General features: G+C 36.9%; 2 protein-coding genes and 1 long non-coding RNA gene across 6 annotated transcripts; 2 read left to right on the top strand and 1 right to left on the bottom strand.

Moving 5' to 3' along the window:
* Nucleotides 1–6,408: 6,408 nt before the first annotated feature.
* Nucleotides 6,409–10,519, top strand: LOC103955896 (protein RETICULATA-RELATED 4, chloroplastic-like). Its single transcript, XM_009367808.3, has 8 exons — nt 6,409–7,117; nt 7,225–7,293; nt 7,965–8,096; nt 8,199–8,252; nt 8,337–8,381; nt 9,626–9,765; nt 9,895–10,020; nt 10,129–10,519. Exons 1-8 carry the CDS (start codon nt 6,572–6,574, stop codon nt 10,172–10,174), a joined length of 1,158 nt encoding a protein of 385 aa, XP_009366083.2. The 5' UTR covers nt 6,409–6,571; the 3' UTR covers nt 10,175–10,519.
* Nucleotides 10,520–11,940: 1,421 nt separating this feature from the next.
* On the top strand, nt 11,941–13,014 carry LOC125472864. The gene is made up of 2 exons (XR_007254787.1): nt 11,941–12,707; nt 12,807–13,014. It is a non-coding gene; the product is annotated as an uncharacterized LOC125472864 (long non-coding RNA).
* Nucleotides 13,015–15,382: 2,368 nt separating this feature from the next.
* On the bottom strand, nt 15,383–24,970 carry LOC103955897 (NAD(H) kinase 1-like). 4 transcript variants are annotated; one of them, XM_009367809.2, is made up of 12 exons: nt 24,733–24,970; nt 23,760–23,913; nt 23,539–23,658; nt 21,280–21,417; nt 20,202–20,374; nt 19,400–19,513; nt 19,200–19,294; nt 18,602–18,708; nt 17,736–17,809; nt 17,027–17,105; nt 16,554–16,861; nt 15,383–15,997 (listed from the first exon to the last, which is right to left on the bottom strand). In XM_009367809.2, exons 1-12 carry the CDS (start codon nt 24,757–24,759, stop codon nt 15,689–15,691), a joined length of 1,698 nt encoding a protein of 565 aa, XP_009366084.2. In that variant the 5' UTR covers nt 24,760–24,970; the 3' UTR covers nt 15,383–15,688. The 4 variants fall into 4 exon arrangements, with proteins under 4 accessions (XP_009366084.2, XP_009366085.2, XP_018505105.2 ...); XM_009367810.2 differs by lacking the exon at nt 21,280–21,417 and having other exon boundaries at nt 24,733–24,969; XM_018649589.2 differs by lacking the exon at nt 24,733–24,970 and having other exon boundaries at nt 21,280–21,439; nt 23,760–23,901.

Genomic DNA, 24,970 nt, shown 5'->3' with positions numbered 1-24,970 from the left:
CAGGATTTGATTGAAACCTCCCAAGTAATCCAGCTATGAATGCAAGATCGGGCCTTATGCAAATATTAGCATACATTAAACTACCTACAAGAGAGGCATATGACTTCAAATTCATCTTTTCTTTGTCTAACTCATTCGTTGGACTCTGCTATCGAGAAAATTTGTCACCTTTATTCACAGGAACATCAGCACAATTGCATTGCTCCATGTTGAATCTTGGGGCACTGAGTAGGATTCCTATAATTGAATTTTGGTCCTCTATTCATTTAGTCAGCCACTCATTTTCTCCCTTTAATCTTCTATGGATTCATTGTAGATCTTTCTGCTTTAGCCCCATGCACAACAAAAGTGGTGCACAACCTTTACCTTTCAAAGCATCACTTCTCAGTGACTTATTCATATTTAGTAGCTTCATTGTAAAGAACCAACATCGTATTAATTTTTTTGGGGCATTGGTGATTGAACTTGTTGCCAACAACAGTTCAAGATCACTACTTGAGAGCAATGCCAGGTAAGCAATCATGCAAGGTTTCCAAGCAATCAGCTCCAGACTAGAAATTCGATTTTAGGTTTGGACTCATCGTTTTCTCTCTCTTTTTACTTGCAGGAAAGAGTAAGAGCAAACAAAAAGACTAGAAAAGAGCATGATATGTGACAAAACATACTTTTGCTCTTGAAAAAAAAAAAAAAAACCAACAGAAGAATTTGATACTGATGTAAAACTTTTCGATCAAAATTATTTTTTTCCTGAGTTTTTTCTAATAGTAAAATTATAGAGAGTACATTGTTTGATCAAGGAAAACCAAACCTAATTAAGTTCTAGACTTAACACGAACCGACAAACACCCTAAACTAATTTGCTCAACAACAAATTACAATTCAATAGTATACGAATCTTAATAATTATATGATAGAGCACTCATTTACGTAGCCAAGAACTATATATGAAACCCTTTCCTTAGTTTTAAGATAAACTTTATTGTTAACTTTTTATAGAACAAAATTTAAATTTTGTTTTAAACTTTTTATAGTACAAAATTTGATACAACATAAATTGGTTGGTTGGAAAGCCAATACTTTATCTAGAGCTGGTAGGCTTACTCTTATTAAATATTGTCTAGCTGGGATGCATAACCACACGATGGCCTGTTTTAAGTGTCCCCCCAAGATTACTGATGCTATAATAGAGAGAATCAGAAATTTCTCTGGAGTAAAAAGTCAAACTTCTCTCCAATAACTTGGAAGGATGTTTGTTTACCTAAAACATTGGGTAGTTTAGGGATTCGAAAAGCTAAACATTTTTTTTTAACAAACGATATTATCTATACTAAGGGGGAGGGGCATAGGCTAAGCCTCACAATGGGATGTGGTTCAAATTTGCCTTTGGCAAGAATCGAACCTAAGACCTCTCACTTACAAGTGAAGAGGAATATTACTAGACCGTAGTACTAAGTGGCGAAAAGCTAAACATTTTAACCTTGCTTTTTTAATAAAACTTGCTTGAAAAATCCCAACTAATGAAAACAATTGGTAGGTTCAAATTGTGAAAACAAAGTACTTAAGAAATGAATTATTCTTCATCAAGGTTTGAGATGGATTATGGGAAATGGTCAAAACATTATGTTCCGGACCATAACTAAGTTTTCCCTTTCCTTCTTTCAAATCTCATCCATACTCAACTAAGAAGATCTTTAAATTGGGATCTTAATGTTAGTAATGTGATTACAGATTGAATGTGGAATAGTGAGTTAATTTGTCAATTGTTCTTAATGATGTAACTAGAGAAAATCTTGGCTATTCCTATTCCTTGCAGCTTAAGGAGGATGAATTTATTTGGGGTCCTCAACCATGGGAAATTTTCTATTAAATTAGCCATATGGTTTCAAATTGATGAATCTCAGGTTTGAAAAAGACTGATTCAACGAGATATGCCATGCCTGCATTAAGAAACTTGTCGTCAACTTTCAGGAAATGTTTGGAATAGTGAACTTACAATAATACAATGCCGCATTCTCTGAAGATTGATGAACAAGAAGAGATCTATTAAGAGAAAGATTTATCTGAGTAAAAATCTTAACATTTACATTCAATCACAAACTACACAAAAGTTGCCCCTTTTTCATCGAGATTTACCCATCACAGAGATGCATAGAGAAACATAGCAAACTTCATATATCCCTTTTCCACTCAATCCAGAAACAAGATCGAACGTTACGCTAATTCATCTTTATTTTGTGAAACTACTCCTTAATCAAGGCACCTGTTATCTCCTTCTATGACATGTTGTCGTCACCATATTCCATATCTCACTTAGTCATGTCTACCTCGCCACAGGCCCACACCTCCAAAAAAAAAACGAAGGAATTCATTTAGTGACTCTGTGATCGCCCTCTAAACAATCAGAATAAGGTAAAGCTTAAAGATAAGTTTTGCACTCTATCAATTTCTTAGTCCCTTTGGTCGAGTGGGCGCCGACCGGTCTTTTAACCAAATATCCCCACTAAATATTGTCTATGCAGGTTTCCTCGCATGTGGACCAAACCAAGGTTTTGTTGGAAATGTGCCCTAAAACCAATCATATGATGATACTTTATGGACATTTCACATGTTAAACTAATCTAGTTTAATATTAAGGGCAAACATTATTGTTTGAGCCGTCTCATATAAATGTTATATGCTTAAACGATAAGTCCAAGGAATATGTGATTGGGAGAATGCGATCTAAAGAAGTTAGATTCATGAGACCATTCTGTCGTAGACACATCCTAAACGTTCCTGATCATAGGATTGCCAATTGGGCATTGACAGTCCGTTAAGATCAGTACGTGCTGTGTCTTCTCTCAGGGAGAGTGACTAGTCTCGAGTCATTGGTGTGAGTGACACCAAGACAAGCATGTAGGTGCTCAATAGAGAATGAGTTCACTGAACACGATCAACGAGGAGTTCTCATATTCATGTCACATGAGAACTCATGGTTGGGATAATGCAAAGTAGTCCTTTGACCTGAGGCATCACAGCTGTCTTGTGGTTAGGTACTTGATCTTTGATTATGTCAAAAGTCACTCTATCAGGGTGTCCACGGCATCGTCGGGGTTAAGCCACTTAGCCATGGAGGCAAGTGAATGCGCAACAAGGGATCTCTAACCTTCAAACTGTTTAAGGGAGAATACTCTATGATATGATTTAGAATCTCTGGCCAGAGTATAAATGAGATGTTGGAATGCGTTCCAGATCACATTCAAGGTAATCATATAAGTACAAGATTCACATTGGATAGTAGACATGAATAAACTATCAAACCAAACAATGTGGTCAAGAGTATTGTATTAGAGAAAGACCGTATTGCATTTGTAATCCTAAACTGAATAGGTTCTCCACCTCTTCTGATTAGCTTGGGTAACCATGATATGCTGCTAGGTGTCACTCATGGTTTGTGGAAGCCCTAAACGTGTATAAACACTAAAGGGAGAATTGAAAGTAAGTTTCAATTCACAATCGATTTGAAAGAGTTTGAATCGCCCACTGCCTCGCTAAAAGGAACCTAATGGATCGTACACTGTGTAAGGTAGAGATTGAAGATTCAACGGAGATGAGTAAGAATAATTAAATGGTTTAATTATTTATGGCAAGGATTAATTAATATGATTATTAATCAAACGAATAAGTTCGTTAAAAGACCTCGGGATAGTTTTGGACCTTAAGGCCCAATGGGCTTTGAACGTCAAGTCCATTGACTTAAGTTGTGTGACAACTTAATGAATAATGATTCACAAAGGCCCAAATAGCCCAATAAATCCCATATGGCCAGCCATGTTAGAGAATGAGTGGTTTTGGACTTATTTACAAGTTTGCCACTCAAATGAATTAAGGAATAAGTATGACTTTATAGCCAAAATTCATTAAGGGTTTCTTTTTGGAGAAAAGATGAGAACACAAACCTCTCTTTGCTCTCAAAGAGGCCGGCCACCCTAGAGGAAAATAGCTAGCAATCTTACTTCCTCTAGGTCACTCATTTCTTCTACAATATGCCTTGGTGTGGAGACTTAGAGGTTCTCAATTTTGGGAACTTGGAGAAACCTTTTCATCCATCCAAATCCATGGATCTAAGATGCAAGGAATGAAGGCCCTCTCTTTGGGTGATTAGCCTTTGCTTATGCAAAGAGGAATCTACAAAGGTATTGATTTCTCAACTCACTTTGTTTTGAGTTGAGTCTTGGTTCACCTATCTACTAGGCTTTGAAGTTCATGGGTTAAGTTTTGTTTTTGAGTGCATATAAACATGATTCCGCCTTTTAATTGTTAATTGCATGTTGTTGATGTTACTCAAATGAACTTGTTTTTCACAAATCTTCTTTCAGGTTTACCTCGTGTATTGATTGTGGACTCATAGAAGGATATTGACTAGACGTTTGATGTATCAAACTTAACTCTATCTTTTGTAGCATGCATTCCCATTCTTGTAGCAACTGGATTCAATAAGTTACGTGCCTGGTGCACCCTTCAGTCCCCAAACTGACTGACTTGTGGCAACCTTCTAGCAGCCTAACGACCTATAATGCTAGTCACTACTCCTACTGAAGCTATATTAAGATATTAATGAATAGAATCTTAAATTTGGTAAGAAGATAAAATCTCAATTCACCAATTCGTTTGAAATTTTTTTTATTTTTTCTTTTTTATTCAATCACTAAAAGATCAACAAATATATGAGCTTAGGCTTCTGTTGTTGACATAAAAACATCTCTTGAAGTAAGGATTTGGAAGCTCAGGAGCAAGAGTAACTATAATTATGGGATGTAACTACGAGTAGTTAGAGTTCTAGTTCTTTACAAAACAGATGGGTACTGTATCTAACAAGTGTTCCTTGGGTGGAATCCTTATTTGAGTCAGTTAAATGAAACCATGTTTTCAAAGAAGCGAATTTTATAGAGGGTGCTGTTACTTCTGTAAGTCATCATAGTAGAAGTATGTGTATTGAGATGGGGTTATCCCTTCCCAAATAAAAAATTGTCTTATGTTTAACTCTAGAAGTCTTGGGTGTTCTCGAGACTTTTTAAATTTTTTTTTTTTTTTGACAAACGATATTATCTACAATAAGAGCACTTCCAGTGTGTAAAGGCTCCTCTTGGCAATAGACAATTCAATCCCTCAAGCGAATGGTAACTATCTTTAATGAACAGCAATTGCCTATTGCATCTTCACCCATATACAGAATAGCTCAGGCAATTTGTATTAAAATATTAGTATTTTTATTTTATAAAATAATTTTATTTTTAATTTCGGATATGATTTTTAACTAATCTCATCACGCCACGTGTCATTATCTGAAAATACAATTTTTATAGATAAATTTTGATAAGATTTTTAACCAATTTTGTCGCGCGATGTGTACTTACCTGTTGAAAATATTGAAATGTGGTGTAATGTGGACTGTTGGATTACAAAAATTTGAAATGTCGTTTAATTAATTTTTTAATTTTTTATTAACTTAATTAATCTGGACTATTGGATTACAAAATTTTGAAATCCAACAGTCCAGATTATGACACATGGCCCATCATAAAATTTCTGATTTTTTTTTTTAAAGTTGAAAACGTGAACCATTGATCTGGAAATCAAACGGTCCGGGTTCAACAGTAACTGAGTGAGGCTGACACGGGGCCCCACTATCTGAAAATATGTCGGAGACGCAGCCCCACACGCCTAACGCAATATTTTTTTTATAACGTGCTGACGTCAGCCTTGCATCACATGACGTGAGCTTTGCATTACATCCATCCAAGCACTCGGGCCTTGGATTTTAGCCTGACCTCTTAGTTGGGCTCCCCTTAGCCCAATTTGCTCGAGGTGGGCTGGAGGGGTTTAAGGGGGGGGGTCGTCATTCGATTCAAATAATCTCCGTTTCAGAACCGTACATGAGATTTTCATCTCATACGGCTCCTCCTTTATGTGCATAATGATAAGAATATGTTGAATAAAAAAAGATTGAAATATTCTCATTATAAACTAAGCGGGGCTAGTGTTTTTGGGATTGGATTTACTTTGTTGCCAATTCATAGTGCTATTGCCCACAGTGAAAATTCTCTAAAAAGAGGGAGATGAGCTATCTTCGCAATATATGAGTAATAATGTGGTTTTAGACTTTCCCTTGTTATTTTTTAAACTAATTCCTTTATTTAAAAAAATAATAATAATTCCTTTATTTTTTTTTTCAAAAAAAAAAAAGTACAAAATTTGGTAGTCAAAATTTCCCCACGATCTGCAGGGTGACTCAATGCGCGCTCGACGCCTACGAGAAAGTCGTTTTGGACTCTTGTTGACTTGGCGGCATAGCGTGCCAAAAACCCCTACTTAAATAAAACCTCTCTCTCTTCTTTCCTCCCTCTCTCCGCCTCCCCTCCACTCTCTCTCTCTCCCTGCCTCTGAACTCACGCCCTTCCCCACAACCTACCGAACAAAAGAGACAGAGAAACAGAGAGAGAGAGAGAGCGCACAGCCCACCGCCAACCCATACACCCTCCCGCATAAAATCTCCGCCCACCCCAAACCTCACAAAAAACTCCAACCAACAATGGCGATCGCCTTCTGCTTCGCTCCCTCTTCCTCCGCCGCATCCTCTTCCTCCCTCTCCAAACTCAATCCCCACCGGCCATTTCTCTCCGCCTCCGCCTCCTCGCCCCTCCTCCACCTCTGCCTCACCGTCACCCCTCCCTCCCTCACCCACCGCCACCGCCACCGCCAGTTCCGCCGCATCCTCTTCTCCGCCGCCGGCGACGACGGGGGCATTAACGGACGTGACTCCTCAGGAGGGGGCGGCGGCGGAGATGACGGCGACAGCGACGGAGGGTCCGACAATGCCGGTGGAAAGAACAGGGCGGAGGCGTTAATGGTGTTGGCGGAGTCTAAGCGGGGGTTGGAGAGCTTGCCCAAGGACTTGGCTGCTGCGGTCCAGGCGGGTCGGATCCCCGGGTCGGTTGTGGGGCGGTACTTTGAGCTGGAGAAGTCGGGTCTGTTCCGGTGGTTGATGCAATTCGCTGGGTTTAGAGAGAGGTTGCTCGCTGATGATCTTTTCTTTGCTAAGGTTTTCATGGAATGTGGCGTTGGTCTCTTCACTAAGGTCCTCTCTCTCTGTTTCCTCTGTTTTCTCTGTTTTCTCTTTAATTCAAATTTGATTCAAGTTCTCATTTTTTTCGATTTTAATTGGTTTTGTTTCGGTTTTTGTAGACTGCTGCAGAGTACGAGAGGCGGAGAGAGAACTTTTTCAACGAGCTGGAAGTTGTTTTTGCAGATGTGGTACGAGTTTTGCTTTCTGCCAATCACATTGGTTTTGGCTAACATTGCACATTTTCGATATCGACTTACTTTCGTGATTCATCGTTGTTCTTTTATATGCATATCGATGATCACCTTGGCCGTGTTGTTACTTTTTATTGGCATTTGGCGTGCTTGAAGCTACACATTCTAGCTTATGGAAGTTGATTTGGAAGTAGTTTTATAGTGCTTGCTTAGCTACAGGGTATTTTCGGGTAGAATTGGCTGCTTTCCATGTATTATGTGTCGTGAGTAGGCATGTTTAAGTCCATAGCCTTTTATTCGGCATGTTAATCGAAGGCAAAGCACATGATCAATTTTATAGACCTCAAATTATGATTCTAATGCATCATCTCATAAGCAATCTATTTTCTTCCAATTTCTTGCTGTATTTGTAGATGAATAATGTAAGCCACAGTGAGATAGTTTGATGCTTTTCGATCCATTTGTGGGTACTGGACTTTCGTAGTGATGAATTCAAATGATTATGTGAAGATTAATTGACAAGAAATTTGTTTGATGCGTACTATGTATTAGCTGCATAATAGTCAGCAAATAGCCTTTTTTCGTTGAAATAACTTCAGTTAACATCAAACTGCGTCTTATATATGTTTTAGCTTCTGTCATTTATGTTTGCAGTGTATTTCTCTTAGGTAATGGCCATACTTGCAGATTTCATGCTTGTTTATCTTCCTGCCCCAACTGTATCTCTTCGACCTCCACTTGGGCTCAATGCAGGAGCAATCACTAGGTTTTTCCATGGCTGCCCCGACAATGCCTTCCAGGTTTATTTTCTACGAATTCCTGAATCTGTACTGACTGTTTTGTTAGATCAAATCAGAAGCCAGATATAGTTACTTAAAATGATTATGAAATTCTCTATGCAGATCGCTATGTCTGGAACATCATACTCATTATTACAGAGGATTGGTGGAGTAGTGGTAAGATACTTTTGGTAACTGTTTTTCATTTGATCTGAATTTTGAAGGTAAGAACGAAATCACATATTTAAATTGTTTTGGCAGAGAAATGGGACCAAGCTATTTGCTGTTGGTACTGCTTCGTCACTGGTTAGTACATTTTAACTCCTTCGAAATGGTGATTCCGAGAATTGTTTTCGTATTGATTAGTGAAGTGATCCACTTGTCCATCCACTGGTGTGTTTTCATGTTCATTTGTCTCTGCATGTTCGTTTCAATTTGAGGTGACAGCAATTCTCATGCATCGTAGACACGTCCTGTAAATTTCATTATCTTGTAAAGCTGGTAAAGTAAAGCTCACAACGAGCTTATCATATTGTGAATTTTTTCACATCACATTCAATAGGTTAATGTAAAGAAGCAAAATGTTCAGTTGATATGTTGAGTCGATTCTTCTGCCTAGTGCTGGAAGTGGTGAGAAAGCATCTTAATTGTTATAATTGTAGTGAAGCACCAAAGGTATAGCTGAATGAAAGAAAACTCTTTGTGTAGCCCTTGTACTTGTAACCTCAATGCGATAATGTTATTGCTCCTAATAGCATGTAAATTGAGGAGCAATTTTTTTTGCGGGTTGGTTTGGATCAGTGGTGACCTTTTGTACTACAGAGGCTACTTTGGCTGTCCACAAGGTGAAGTCAGCCGACATGCACTGTGTTTGAGCATTTGAGCCAATTTTAGGTTCTTTCCCCTTTGTTTTTGCCTGGAGGCCCATGGACCTCACGCTTCGGTTAGGTTGAGATATATAATGGATTTGTCCTTGCTACAGCTGAGTAACTTGTCTTCTTGCTTTTTAGTGTTCACATGGTCACATATCTATTAATGATATACCAACCATTGTGGCATCTTTAGAGTTTAGAGAAGGCAGGTGGACAAGACATCTTTTAAGGCAACCGAAACTTAAGGAGGGCATTTCTTGTTGGTGGTGTTCTATTCCAAATTAGAAAACCTCTAAGAAGAGCCAACGATGTTTAGAGAAACCCAATTTGAACCTCTTCGGGGAGGAGGGAGGGGGAGAGAGAGAGAGAGAGAGAGAGATAAGTGTGAAGTAATCAGTGCCTTCCTTGGAATGAATTCAAATGCCTTACGTTTAACCTCTACGACATCTGCACAGTTCCCCAACTGGCATGGATAGTTGATATGTAGCGCACAAGCACACGCTCAAACATACATCTTATTGAAAGCTTTACATGGCTTTTGGATGCTTTACTACTTTTAGCTAGTATGTATGCCTTTGCAGTTTTAATTATGAGTCCATCCAAATCTCTTACAGAAGTTTTTACTTCTATGCTAACTTATGTGACTCAGTAGCACTAATGAATCTTGTCTTTCATTAGGTTGGCACAGCTGTGACAAATGCCTTGATCAACGCAAGGAAGGCGGTTGATAAGGACAAAGCAGGTGAACTTGAGAATGTGCCTATAGTATCCACTAGCGTTGCATATGGTGTCTACATGGCAGTTTCTAGCAATCTCAGGTACGAAAATTTTTATCAGTATTGGTTTGTCGGGCATAAGCATATAATAACAAAGCTCGAGGAAACGGAACAATAACTTGTGTTTTTTACCAACACAAGCTTCTAATAAAATGCAAAATTCTTTGGCAGGTACCAAGTGTTGGCTGGTGTTATTGAACAAAGGTTTTTGGAACCACTATTACATCAAAACAAGCTCATGCTAAGCGCAATTTGCTTTGCCATTCGGACTGGAAACACATTCTTGGGTTCATTATTGTGAGAACTTGTGCCTTACTTGTGCCGTTTGAATTTTTACACCGGTTCGAATTATTCCCCCCACCACCACCCTTGTCACCCACCTCTTACTACTTCTTTTCTTTGCAGGTGGGTGGACTATGCTCGTTTCATAGGAATTCAGAAGGCTCATTAGTATACCAATGGGATCATTTCCACATTTGATTAAGTTTCGTGAAGGCGTCATTGTCGGTTTGATGAATTCCAATTCGTTGCATAAATCGGGCAAAACTGAGATAATTGAAGTAATGCGAGTTAAAAGTGCTAGGTTAATTCGGTTTTTTTCTTCCGCAAATATATTTATACCGCTCATGGCTGAGCTAACTTTTTGTGTTTGGTTCTTCTTTTACTTTCCCTTGCATTTTTCTTTCACACATTCTCTCGTTTTACTTCCCTTAGATGTTGTAAGGATTTTGCTACAGAAATTTGAACAGCAGGAAATGGATTTTATAGTTGGGAAATGATATCTGCACATTTTTCACCTCTGCATACCCTTTGTTTATCAACGGTTGGATTAAACAAATCAGAGGGTCAAAATTAAGAAGGGTGTGCACCAGGTGAAAATGGCGTATACAAATCACGTCCCTTTACAAAATTAATGAAGGGAAAATACTAGGAAGATTGCATTTAAATCATTTCTCTAATAAAGTTGGGACTAGGGGTGCAACTTGGAATGGTATTTCTCAATAAAAATTTCAAATTTGAGCTTGAAAATACCGATTTTGAATATTTTTTTAATATTGAATATTTTTTTTGTGTTCCGAACCTATTCCAATAAAAAAATAGTTTTGAATATTCTGATTTTTTGTAGTCATTTACTCAAATTATGTATGTTATAATCAATTTTTTTTTTTTTTGTATTTTATGGTTAGTTTTGGATATATTTTGTTCATTGTTTTTATATTAAAATACACTTACATATTAAAAGGATAAACATACTAGTATACCAAAAAATTAAGGGAATTTTAACGAAAAACCACATTTTTACCTTTCACTGGTATTATTCATTGCACCTTTATTTGTCATTTTTCATTAAAACTAAAGTTTTTTTTGGACATTTCGTTAGTTTTCCTAAAAATTAATTGAATATATATATAAATATATACGAAATATTAAGAAAGAACAATAAATTGCATATAAAAAATAGAACTTTAACGAAAAGCTTCCGGTACTATTCACTTTAACGAAAAATCACATTTCTACACTAAAAAGTCAATCATGGTACTATTCACTTTACCCTTTATTTTGCCCTTATTGTTAAAACTCAAAGTTTTCAAGCATTTTTCATTAGTTTTCCTTATAAAAAAAAGTTTGAGAATATTAAAAAATCTATAAAATACGAATTTACGAATTATGTTTCGAAATTTTTGAGATTACTATGATTTCAAAAATTTTGAATTTGAAATTTATGTTCGATTCGATTTTGAAATTTTGGAACGAAAATTAGAAATGTTGTTTTCTATCTGAGTCATCCAAAATTTGGAAATTGAAAACATCTTTCCTAAACTCTACTCCTAGGTGGAACCTTCTTGTATTGTCGACCTTACATTTATTAGAGAGATTACGTTTAGATGTAGTGTAGACTAAATTTGCAAATCAAATGATGTGTTATAAAAAAAAAATAAGCACGTTAATCAACACTTAAGTGATGATCTAATCATCAACTTACATGTCATTTGATTTACAAATTTAATCTTTCTAGTATTACACCCTTATCCGGAGTACAAAATATTTAGGGCCATAAATGATTAGAACTTATGGCTAGAATCTAATTCGGTCACTATATTTTTTAATTTCTTTCAATTTGGTCCGCGTGTTTTGTGAAGTTTGCAATGTAAGTCATTTTCGTGACTAGCCATTTAGTACTACGGTCTAGTGGTGTAATACCTTGAAAAAAAAAATTGTAAGTATATGAATAGGATATTCATATTTATGAATATGTGGGCAAAATGGGAAAATGAATCACTAAATGGTTAAGAATATTTTAGTGGGGAAATGTGAAATCCCGTTTCTGAATTTGATTATTAAATTAAGTATTTTGTAATCATAATTTACGATGGATATTTGTTCGATAAGTAAAAAGACAAAAATGCTCTTAGAGGGTATGTGTCGACTTTCATTAACTTACTGATCAGATCACGTGTGACATATTAATTAGTATATCCTAATAGCACTCGTTATTATGAACGAAACCCATATAAATTATTTTATTTAAAGTAGTGGAAAAGATAATAGCACTAGATATAAAATATTAATGATAGAATAAAGGAAAGAAAAAAAATAAAAGAACAGATGGGAGGTGGAGGAGGATCGGGAAGAAACGGGAAAAGAAGGGGAAAAGGGGAGAAGGGGGGAAAAAGGAATTCTTCTTCTTCTTCTTCTTCCTCCTTCCTCCTTCCTCCTTCGCTCACGGGATCCCTTTCAAACTATATTCATCATAATTTCCTCATACGATAAGGAAATCACGTGAGGTCGGAAGCTATAGTTTCGTAGCGAGGCCGTCTTCAATCTTACGATACCCACCCTTTGAAAACCATTGTATAAAGAAAACGAGGTCCAAACATATTGACGTGTTCCGGCGACTTTTCTCTGATTTGGGGCAATCCCGCTGGAATCTGGCTGGACCCAAGCGAAAATAATGATTCTCCCCACGTGGGCTCTCCTCTGGCGTAAGTATTTTCCCAAGGTTATAACTTTTAGTTTTGGTTTCGAATTTGAATTCGATATTTTGTATGCATATTTGAGATGATGCTTGTTGTATTGTTTAGGAGTTGAATCGGAACCGGGTAGTCATGATCGGTTGCATATATAGGGAAGAACATTGAAATCCTAACCTCAATTCGGTTCTCTTTAGAAATTGAAGGGTTGGGTTTGTGTTATAAGCATTCTATATTCTTCCCATGGCATTGCTATTATTAGAGTATTATATGACTCTTGTTTTGGTTGTTGCAGAAGTTAAATGCAACCATAAAATAGGACGACATTAAATTTTAGTGGAAAATCATCAAAGAAAGGAATGTTAGAATGGTTGTTGTTAACCTGAAGGGTAACAATGATATTTTTGGCCTACCATTAACTGTAATCCTGAAATAAATTGGCGGGGCGGGGCGGGACGGGATGGGACGGGATGGGAGTGTTACAAGTGGTATTCCTCTTTATTTGTAAGTGAGAAGTTTTAGGTTTGATTTTTGCCATATGCGAATTTAAACCACATTATTATGGCTGACTTACTGTGAGACTTAGTCCACTTCCTACTCCACAGTGTAGATAATATTATTTGTCCAAAAAAAAAATGTCATTTTCGTGACTAGGCATAAACAAATGGGAAATTATCCGGAATAAAACAAATTTAAAGAGGGCAGTGTAGAAGTAGAAAATTTACATGCTCCTTGATATTATTGGAATTTTTGGGCATTGAAAGACTAAAATACCCCCAATATATGTATTCTGTATCTTCCTCTTCAAGTTCCCCAGTGGCAGTGAGGATTGGGAACGAGCATATCGACCTCTTCTCCATGATTCCTCTATCGTCACTACTCCTCCATACCAATGTGGTGGTACTTGTTATGGTCCTACTTTGCTAGAGCCTCCCTAAATTATCAACAAAGAAGACAGTATCGTCATCCGCCATTACATACCATCTCATATCTTTGATGTCACCCTCTCTAAATGTCTCCAGGATTGTACGTACTATGTGTACTTGGAATGGCTTATGAACTTTCGGGGTAAACCTTCAGTCTAGTGATGCCTCGTTAACTCGAAAAGGAAGATAAGACAGAGGCCAAGGTAGAAATTCCGGCGTAGGAGCTCTGTCTAAAAAGAGGTACCCCAGTGAAATTAGGTCGCCACCATGCCTCAATGTTTGGTTTTTTTCGTCTTCCATGTGTTCATGGAGCCAATAATTCCGATAAAAGTGCGGCTTAGATTGGTAGAAGGGGGAGTCGGGAGTCATATTCACCGGAAAGCTTTATTTCAAGGTTTTTGAATAGATTTGAAGGTAATTGGTAGTTTTGTGATTATTTTTCAAACAAATATTTGTAGAAAAACAATAGGGTTACTCCTGAGATAGCTACGGCTTTGCATAAAGCTCCAAGAGGTAAAGGTTTTTGCTGGGTTGTGGTACAGTTGGTGTTCTGTGGGGAACGCATTTTGAAGGATGTGACACTAGTAGGAAAAACTAGTTGTGCGACGAAGGAGAAGACGTCGTCGTGCAAAGGGGTATGCACGACGAAGAAAGGACCCCGTCTGGCGCATTACGTGAGAGGCATAGAAAACCATGCACGAAGGTCTAATGCATGTAAAATGTTAGTTCAACGTTGCGTGGAATAATTGCAGGATCTATGGGACAAGTCCTTGCAAAAAGCATGATGACCCTTCCCTTGATTGCCTAGAAAATGCACTACAAAATGTATGATGTACAAACCTATATGTATGATGGGTTAAGTTAGTAATCAATATCGCTCATGTAGATTGGTAACACCACATCGGCATGTCAAGTGATGACACAGTCACACAAAGAATAGTTTTTCTCGGTTAGGACATTGAACTCCATTTTTTATTATCACCACTTTCCCATCATCCAAACATATGTAGAGTTGTGGAGGGATGAGTAGGATGGAGTAACGTGAACCCCGTAAGTCATGTTCTTAAAGTGAAAAGATAGGGTTCGCCAGATAAACCAAGTTTTATTTATTAATAATCTCAATAAAATAGTGCATCACAACCTTTACTTGACAAGGTTTTTATATAATTTGAAAAAAGAAAAAAAAAATCCCTCCCATTAGGGTAATTCACATGAATTAGAGTTGGCGAGGTGTATGATTGGAGTAGGACGTAAGAAGCTGTTTTGGCCCATGCACGCACGTGATTTATCTCTCCAACAAAATCACCTCAAACAACAGGTACACAAGATGAACACATTACGCAGACTTGGCATTTCCTTGCAGATAAAAATTAGAGTAACGCTTGGTTTGTAAAACAATTCTTTGAGTAAAATAGTAAGTTATAAATAACACTAATTTGACACATAAGCTGATCACATTGTCGGCCATGTCTTTAGCAGAGGTGTGCCCCGCTGTTGTATGTGAGTCTCACCTGAATTAGAGAGGCGTGTAGCAATTCGATTACTTTTTGAGTCTAGATTGCTATGGTGCAATTTGCTAAGAAGCCCACTTGCATTTTATAATAGAGAAGCAAAAAAATTGTTTGACACGATTCAAATAAAATTAAAGCAGTTGAGCAAAAGCGTTTATCAGTACAAGTGCTTACGAAAGTGTTCCAAACAATCATATACGTAAAGCAATACAAATGCATGCTCTATGCAAGAGAGTATGAATTCGTAGACTGGACAATTTCTAAATTGCTTGTATATATTCGATCAGTGATCAACATCCAGTGTACAAGTTCCTGATGACGAAAGCGGTCAAATTAATCTTTTGGCATCCATTTAACAAGTGCTCTGCTTCAACCCTTGAACTTATTCGAGGAGGAGACCATACACATGAAAGATGAATAATCCCAGGACTTTTAGATTTGCTCTTCACCTTCCACCCGACTCACCTCCCCCTTTCTTCCCTTAATAACACGTTAGGTTTTGGTTCTATCCGGACCTGCAAACTAGAGAATTAGTATACAAAAGAAAAAATACGCACTATGCTTCCCGAGGGCCATCGAACGACTGAGTCTTTCTCAGGTTCCAGTGGAGGCCGTCATGGATGCTGTTCAAGAAGTCACTGGTGGAATCAACTTGACATGCAGTAGGGACAGGCCAAGGCGCCATGCTGCACACAAGTGCATCGCCGGCAGCCAACTGTTTCCTGCCCTTTCCATCAAACGACGCCCATGCATGGCTTCTGCTGTTGGAGGGTACTTGTACTCGCAACGTCACGTGCTCAGGAAATATCAAAGGCCGAAATGATAAGGAATGTGGACAGATAGGTGTAAAAAGAATTCCAGGAACCTGTAATTACGAAGAAAAAATCATAATTACAATGTTACAGTTGCAAAACATGGAACAGCTACAGATAATAACAGCTTTAAGGAATTTACTGCAAATCTCTCTTTCAAAATTTTAACTGTAATTTATTACTTACTAGTTTTAAAATATTCTAGGAACAGTTTTCGTCAACACTGTTTCTCTGCTAATCATCTACGTAGTACTTCACGCCTTTGAGCATTTTATAACGGGGATTGTTTTGCTCTTATGTTTTCACCCTATTTCATTAAAGAAAACCCTCCCCACAATATGCAGAGTGTGCGCTAAGAGGCTAATATACGCAGTAGTATAACATATATCTGACGAAAACTCGCTTTGTCTTCCCAGTAACTCTGATTCAGAATCGCTCATTTGATGTCTCCGACACAAACAGTTATGTCAAGATTATGAGCATCACATGTCAGTAGTCTTATCTTATCTACCAATACACCAAGCAACAGGCACTATAAAGTGCAGAACTACCATATAATATCTCTAATAGCTGTAACAGGCACTTATAGATCATAGTATAAAAACAAACCTGGGGATGGACCATTGATCCTCCAGCTGCTAATGAATACGCGGTACTGCCAGAAGTTGTTGATAATATTAGCCCATCTCCTTGGACACACGTGACAAAAGAATTGTCACAATAGCATTCCAAATTTGTGAGGTATGATGATATCCCACGGTCAATTGTAACCTCATTTAGTACTAGCATTGGCCCTTCAGTTTCATACTCATTTTTGGTTGCTTCTCTAATAACGTGGCACTGCAACCGGTGTCGCAATGTGATATTAATGGGACCGTTTAAAATTGAATCAAGATAGTCTCGGTAGCGTTCACTGTCTGAAGCATGTTAAAGATCACTTTGAATGAGATACAGGAACAATAAAAAGTAACACAATAAGATCCCATAAAAGGCAAGTAAACATTGAGAGTAACTTTAGAAACTAATTTTGGAGTATTTCATTTTAAAAAGGAACTCTTCCAAAAGAGATGACAAAAGGATACGAAAAGGAGTCATAAATCCCAGTGACCCTAATGAAAACGGCACAACAGGAGGAACTGGTCCTTTGAACATAGATGCTGCCTGCAAATTAAATGAAAACAGTTGTTACTGCCAACAAAATAAGTACAACAAAATATTAATCAATTGTATGCCTTTCTTTCTGTTAATGGATTGATCTCTCTAGTCAACATACTGATTACGTCTAACATATTCGACCATGGCATAGCGATTCATAAATACGTGTGACAATAAATTATTGTGAACTGTAAAAACGAAAGAGCAATATGATCGTGTTTAATTCCAACCCCTCCATCGCACGATTGCATCATGTATATTGTTAAACCATTTTGTTTACGTATTCTCCTTTTTTTTTTTTTTTGTCCTTCTGACATGGTCCGAGGGGCTGCATGCTGTTGGGAAGGTGGGATCTGCGACGCAAAACTCCAGTAGCTGGGTTTTGAAGTTATCAACTGTCCATGAAACTTCTTTGACTATAAAATAACAACCATATTGGAAGATAAATACCGCTTAGAAACAAGGGATAACAGACATGTATCAGAACTCAGATATCTGCTATTGACAGGAGCACACATGCACTAAAATGAACCAAAAAGTGGTCCGATACATGCTTAATTCCCTCAACCCAAACAGTTTAATGCACTAAAACATTCTGAAGTAATCAAGTTAAAGCTCAAAATTATATGCACTTACCCAGAGGACAGTTCCATCCCCGCCAAGAGTTACCACAAGGTCCACTTTTGTGTGCAGGAGCATTATTTCGGTCTCTGTCAAGCAAAAGATGAAACTCTAAACAGTAAACAGCAAATCCCGAGCACAATTAGCAAGCTAGTAATATATTATTAAACAAAACTTATTTATTAATTTACAAGTTACAAACAATCACCTGAGATCAATATTATGCAAAAGTCTTAAATGCATGCCCAATTTGTTATCACTTAAACCATAACTGGGAATTAAAGAAAGAACGTATGCATGCATAAAGCGCTCTGTGGCTGGACATTTTGTAAGATCATTACTCAAATAAAAAACAAACAGACACAACTCACACAAGTGCAGTTGCATATGTATAATAACTCTGACCAACATGATCAATGCGATATGGATTAACAACAGATCTTTGTGGATTATGTAATAATGAAACATGTTAATTGCAAGAAAACGATCGAGGCTGGTAGAATGACTTTCAAGCATCCCTAGAAGGCTATTTCCCAAATACTTGGTCAGTGTAATTCTAATGATTTTCACCCATGATCTTGTAGTATCTTCCTAATGATTTGAATTGTTTTGTTTAACGTTCTTCTGTTAGCCTCGGATAGTCCTTCCTTGCTTTACACTGACCCTCTACTATCAATAGAAGATTTATTTCTTATTTAGAAAAAAATAAAACAAGAAGAAGAATTACATACACAGAAATATGCATGTAGCGAAAAGGTCTGTAAAAAAATCTTTTGTAAAAAGCATAACAAAAACAAGTCTCGGAATTTGTTGCATGTACTCTAGGATAGAAGTCTCTTCAAAAATATAATAGAAAAGAAACAATCTTCTATGGTTCTCACCATCCTTCCATGTATGGACGAAGTTGAAGTAAGATGACTCTGTTAGAAGTTCAGCTCTTACTCGTGGTTCCACGTAAATATTTAACTTTTTCTGCTCACTCAACCATCTGGAAAGGGAAATTCAAGACTGAGGAAAGGAAAAACATGTGCGAACATTCAAGTACAAAGTTACATAGGCATGCAAGAATGCAAAGATACAGCATCATCTATAAATTGAATTTTGGCATAAGGGACATCACAAGAATGTACATGACCATTTTTTTTGAGAAATTGCGTCAATGCGTTTTTTTTCAGTGCATGACGGGGGGCTATTTTAAATAACCATATGGGAGGCAATTGGTAAGGTGAGTGAAAAAACAACATTGTCTTAAAATATACAACTTAGCGATGAAAAAGCAGAGTAATCAACCTCAGTAATTGTAATAATGAAAATGTTGCAGCATTGCCATACTTAAGATTTAACTACAAGTCGTCATTTCTTGAATATAATGTGTTGAGGTCACAGATCTCAAGCCTACAATAATATGAAAAACAGCTAATGCAGGAAACAAAATCTGGTATCAGAGATGACAGACTAAAGAAATATTAAGAGCCACACCTGACCATCTCGGCACATAGAATTTGAACAGAAGTTGAATTTGGTTTCGTCAATATAATCACAGTCTGTGGCTGAGATTCCCACTTCAAAGCAATCTGAAATGAAATCGAGATCTTAAATAGACAGTAGATGGGAGCCATTCAAAAGACACAAAAACAGTGGGAAAAAAACAAGCAACATGCATACAGAATAGGTTATACCTGTTTACTACTACGCTCTGCAGTTGTAATGTTTCCCCTTTCAAAAGAGACGATGTCATGCTTGTGCTGGTCACTCTCATCGCCGTTGCACCACCATGAAAGTTTAAATGATGCCTGTCTCAAGAAACATGGATTTCATGATATAATCAATAAAATTCATTGCAGCAATAATGTGTCAACATGTTTAACGTGAACAATGCATTATGACAGCCAAAGAAAATTGCATTCAGTTGGTGGTAGTAGTAGTAGCGGTGGTATAAATATAAATTATTTAAGAAAAAAATAATGGTAACCAAGAACATCTTACTAAAAAAATAATTTGATATTAGGCTACAGAACATGTGTAAATCTTAGTTTTGACCATATGCTAAGTTGTTAGAATTGTTAAGGCTCATTATCTATACGCTGAGTGTTTGTAATGAAATGTTAATAACTGATACAAAAAGTCATGGGGTTACTATCTGTTGGTACGTGTAGAGCGCTATAGTTGACTGAATAGTTGTTATTTTGGTCCAACTGTTGACTGAATTGTTTGGGAAAGCTTTTGTTTAGCTTTAATTTCCTGTAACTACTAGGAATATTACTTTCCTTTTACTGTGGTTTCGTATGGTTTAAACAATTCACGTTGGAAGCAGAATGATGATCAGCAAAATCTTTTTCCAACCTAAAACTTTTCACACCATCCAAGTCCAAATTGGAGTGATACTTTTATTAGATATTAAATAGTTCTCATGAATCACGGTGTACAAAACAAGCCAGAGATTAGCTGAACAGGAGGGGAAGGACACAAAAGAAAGGGTACCTTTCTGGTATATTTATTGAGAAATGCCTTGGAATCACAACAGCTTTCATCCCGAAGAACTTCATAGGAGCATATCCCATTCCTCCCACAACACTGTTCAGATTGCTCATTTGATTGGCTGGCCAACTTCTCTGTCCTCTCATCAACGCAGTTATTCTCTTTACTTGATTGCTCTGTAACATAAGCCAGAAAATCCCTTCTATTAAGGTATGAATAAGGTGAAACAAAGAAGCTCAGGGCAACATCACCTATGCTAAGGTGAAACAAAGTATACATCGAATTATGCGAATGAGCACAAGTACCACGCACAAAAGAACAAAACTAATGATACCACAACAGTGATGCAACTGAGAAACAACCACAGTAACCAGGGGAAACCCCCACATCAAACACCCCCTTGGGCATCTAAACTTTAATAATCTCGGAAAAAATGCAATAAATCAATTACCAAGAACTACATAATTTTAACCAACAAATGCATGAGTCTAAGCACAAAGAAACCCCAAATGCATTCACAATATATAAGCCAAAACATCACTAACTCCAAGACTCTTGCAACTCTCTTGTTAAGGAAGGGAAAACTTTTGACATGAGAAAAAGTGTAGTAGTTTTGAAGGCTGGTCAGAAAAATAACGTGAGATTCATTCACATTATGTTGTAACAAAGAAATATTAAGCACATTAATATATTGTTGGAAAAGTTTAGACAAATAAAAATTTGTTACGGTCTGTTCAACCAATAAAGGCGTATAGGAAATTACTCTGGGACAGTTACTGATACTTTGCTGCATAACTAGCCCTTGTCCTTGGAGCACCATCAACTCAAATTAACAACAGCTCCTCAGTTTGTAGTTAGTAATTTATATTGTTGTACAAGATCAAATGACCTCAAAGCTTAACAACGTTCTTCTATCCTGGCCTCTCAAGGAAAGAGGTTTTTATATATCTCTACTTATTTTAATTATTTAAATTGACCCCAAAAGAACTAGAAAGGGGAATTATCTTCTGTTAGAAATGTGCAGCTTTATTTTGTGCGCGCATCGGAATGACTTTATTTGTGTATAAGACAAAGCAAGTACCTTCAGAAACTTCCCTGTCCGGTTGCTTGCAAATTTCCAAGCAGAATACACATGGAAGCATAAATCCTATCATTCCCATTGCATTACGTAGAAAACTCAGAGCCCACAAACTTCGTAGCTTTTCATAAAAGCTGTCGCCTGATAGTGGAATACCCACAATCTGATGATAATGAGTCCAAATATGATTAGAAAGACCAGCAACACCAAGCAATTGAGCTAATTTTAAACATTTGCAGAGGTATCACGAAGAAGTCAACTCAATACTATGGCCAATAAGATCGTCAACCACAAGAAGCATTCCGAGAGAAGTAAAAGGTTTTTCTAGGATAAGCACTACTGAATGGATACGCAAAAACAATAAATGGAGACCCTGTCCAGAAGGAAAGGGAAGAAAAGACAAAAGATTTGTGAAAATTGCAAAATGAAAACATATGAAGGGCCCTCTAAGACAAGATCATTTCATAAAGCTTCACGAAAGTTTCCTGTTTACCAAAAAAGGGGAGAGATGATGGGAGAAGAAATGAATTAATGTGACCCCATTGAACTAGGTGTATACAGTGGCGGAGCACCCTTGGCACGTTTGAAATATTTTAGCATATTTTTCTGGCAAAACAACAATAGATTTTACATTATTAGTTTTTCTCTCTTGGAGATTTAGTGTTTGCCTCTATATGTTATAGCATAGATTGAAAGTGTTTCTACTGTTTGAACAGGTGCTAACTATGTCCCTCTCCAGTAACATCAACTATATGTATGTATAGTTTTGCACGTATGTACACATGTATATCTAAGGTGCCCTTACAGCTTAAGGCTGCAGGCTTAACAGTATACGAAGTGTTAAACACAGAAGCAATTTGGTTTAGGAAAATAGAAACCCATCAAACATTGAATTATCCAGAGCCTTCACTTATGAAGATTCATTTCTACAACCTCAGTTCAATATTTGAGAACATGAAACCCCCCTTAACATTTAAAGACATCTTTTTCCATGTTACCACAAAATAGGGGCTACCGGGGGGGAAAAGACACTTCATGCTTAGAGCGTTTCTCCTTTTGTCTTTTGTTTCAACAAGTAAATTTGGCCATGAACTTCCGAAGAAAAAGTTCTATACTTTTATCTTTTCTTCTATGCTTTTATCTTATGTAATTTTTCACATTACATTGATGATATTTTGTTAAGGAATATTTCAGTAACCTCTTTCACAAAGGCGTCTTTCTTAGAACAGTCATTTTAGATTCTGGTACTTTGTTTTTGTTAAATTGGAGTGGATTGAATCTTGACCTATCCTAATCCTGTCCCATTTTCCCTCCATCACCATTTGAACTAACCCCAAGGGCTTGAGATACCAGCATTGAATCTCTGGTACTTTTCTTTGAAGAGTCTAATTTGTGCTCTACAACAAATCTTTAGAAACATGAAAAGACTTTCTACAAGGTATGAGAGTAAGGCCCTATCACGCCAATTTACATCATTAGCTATTAGTTAACAACATATCACTAGAAAATGACACAGGAATGCAAACCTATATGCTTTAGAGTCGAGAAGTTTTTAAATTCATCATCAATAAATTAATTCTCATTTAACTAACATAGGGGATAGAGAGGATAACAGGGAGGCCAAATGATTTCCAAACTGACTCAATGTAGGGCAATTTAAAGTAGTACTATTTGTGGTTATGGTCGAGTATACATAGCAGAAAAGCTTTTCCGTATGAACTAGATTGATTTTTATAAGTGTAAACAGCATTACCTAATTCTGGGACCAGGATACAGATTTATTCTATGGCCTTTCTCAAACTTCAGCCACTACGTGTAATCTTGTTTTTTCATTACTATTGAAACAAAAGCTACACAAATACAGAATCTCAAAAGCAATGAAAAGGCCTGCAAGAAGCTAAAATCCAAAGTAATGAAGAATGATCAACTAAGATGCTCCAGTTCAATGGTTAAGTGACGTGCAATGTCGACCAACGACAAAGTGCTAGAAGAATTCTTTTGCACTAATAAAAGGGCTCTTAGGTAATGAAAAAAGAAGAAAAGGAAAAATGGCTTTGACAAAAACTGACGGAAACTAAGCACTTTTTTAGATGAACCCAAGTATTTGTATTAAGGCTTCTAATCCTGCTAGAATAATATCAACAAATATTTGAAAACTGTGTTTTCCATCACCAGAAATTAATATATCAAATATATGTACATCTATGTGAAAGAACAAAAGCAGCATGACAATTATATTATGTTGTTCAATCATTGAAAAACCTTTATGTTCCAAATGTAGATTGCGAGCCCTCTCCAGTTCATATTTATGCTTCCATTCAGCTGCCTCAGCTTGAGCAGAAGCCTTTCCTTCAGCAGCCCGTCTAAGGGCCTTTTCAACAGCTAGAGAAAGTTGAATGTAATATAAGCAATGTATACTAATTATTAATGAGAATTGTTTCACTGACTACTGTAAAAAATTTGAGAATAGAACATGACCATACTTCTCATAGCGTCTGAGAACTCTATGAGGTGGTCATCTGTGCTCTGAAAGGGAGATTGATGAAAAAGTTCCTGGACTGCTTTCTCTGAACTTAAAAGCGAAATTGAATTGAGAAAACCGTTCTCTGGCTGTGAGCATGAAACACTTGGTTCGCCCTGTCCACAGGAAGCATATCAGATAAGAAGCACAACTTCGTCTGCTCCGAGGATATCTTGTTAACAACATAGAGCTAGCATAGTTATTATTGTATGATGCAGAGGTAAGTATAGTTACCAAATTTCCGATAAATTCATTTCGGCAAATATGTCCTAGTTTCAGGCCCAATAGATCAGCACAAAGTCATAAATCAATGGAGAAGAATCATGTTATCACTACTTCAGGCTTCTTGCAAAAAGGAACTGTTAGCGCCACGCCAGCACTCCGACTATAAGTTATCTCATTTTGGGTAGTGTCAATAGAATTCCATATCTATTTAACTCGTATGATTACGCAATACACTCAAATCAAGTTTCTTCAGTTTTCAGCTAACCTATATAACCACCCTGGTATTGCATTGAGATTTGGATAAGTTGTTTGATTCAATTTTTACAAATGGGGAAAATGAAGGAAACGAAAGTACTTATTAAGCAATTTCCTTCAAAGATTGGAATTTTAGATTGATCCAAAGTCACCCAGATAACAATGATTAACAAATTGAGCCCAAACACCAGTACTCAAGCAGAATCAGTCCAATACTGGCCATTGAGTGCAATCACAAAATTCAGAATTATAATATATATATATATATATATATATATATATATCATTAGCTTCTCCTAGAAATGCAACATGCACCAAAAACAACACTACAAATTCAAAATCCAATGGAGTTTAAAATGAAAATTGATTGATTAATTAATTAATTACAGCATAATTGAGAGAGAGAGAGAGAGAGAGAGAGAGAGAGAGAGAGAGAGAGAGAGAGAGGTGATTACAGTAGAATTGGGCTTGCTGGGAACCATGGCTGAGTTGAACAAAATATATCTGATAAAAAAGAGGAGGAAAAGATCCCTCTTTGTCTTCTTCTTCCTCTTCTTCTTCTTCCTCCAAGAGGAAGGAAGAGCCTACAAATGTTGGAGATAGGAGATTTCTGATTTGTTACTCCATGTTTGGTATTTCCACACACAAAGATTCAGACTTTCCAATTTTTATTTTATTTTATTTTAATTATTT

The sequence above is a fragment of a genome, unplaced genomic scaffold, assembly GCF_019419815.1.
Source record: "Pyrus x bretschneideri cultivar Hongxiangsu unplaced genomic scaffold, Pyrus_bretschneideri_v1 Contig75, whole genome shotgun sequence".
Classification (NCBI taxonomy): domain Eukaryota; kingdom Viridiplantae; phylum Streptophyta; class Magnoliopsida; order Rosales; family Rosaceae; genus Pyrus; species Pyrus x bretschneideri.
This window is presented reverse-complemented; position numbering and strand designations above follow the sequence as displayed.

Excerpts from the sequence above, each read along its gene's own strand:
- LOC103955896 (XM_009367808.3), top strand. The coding sequence starts at position 6,572 with ATGGCGATCGCCTTCTGCTTCGCTCCCTCTTCCTCCGCCGCATCCTCT. Across the intron at positions 7,118-7,224 it reads GCGTTGGTCTCTTCACTAAG|ACTGCTGCAGAGTACGAGAG; the intron begins GTCCTCTCTCTC and ends CGGTTTTTGTAG. Across the intron at positions 8,253-8,336 it reads AGAGGATTGGTGGAGTAGTG|AGAAATGGGACCAAGCTATT; the intron begins GTAAGATACTTT and ends TTGTTTTGGCAG.
- LOC103955897 (XM_009367809.2), bottom strand. The coding sequence starts at position 24,759 with ATGGTTCCCAGCAAGCCCAATTCTACT. Across the intron at positions 19,514-20,201 it reads TCAATAAATATACCAGAAAG|GCATCATTTAAACTTTCATG; the intron begins GTACCCTTTCTT and ends TTCTTGAGACAG. Across the intron at positions 15,998-16,553 it reads GATCAATGGTCCATCCCCAG|GTTCCTGGAATTCTTTTTAC; the intron begins GTTTGTTTTTAT and ends TCGTAATTACAG.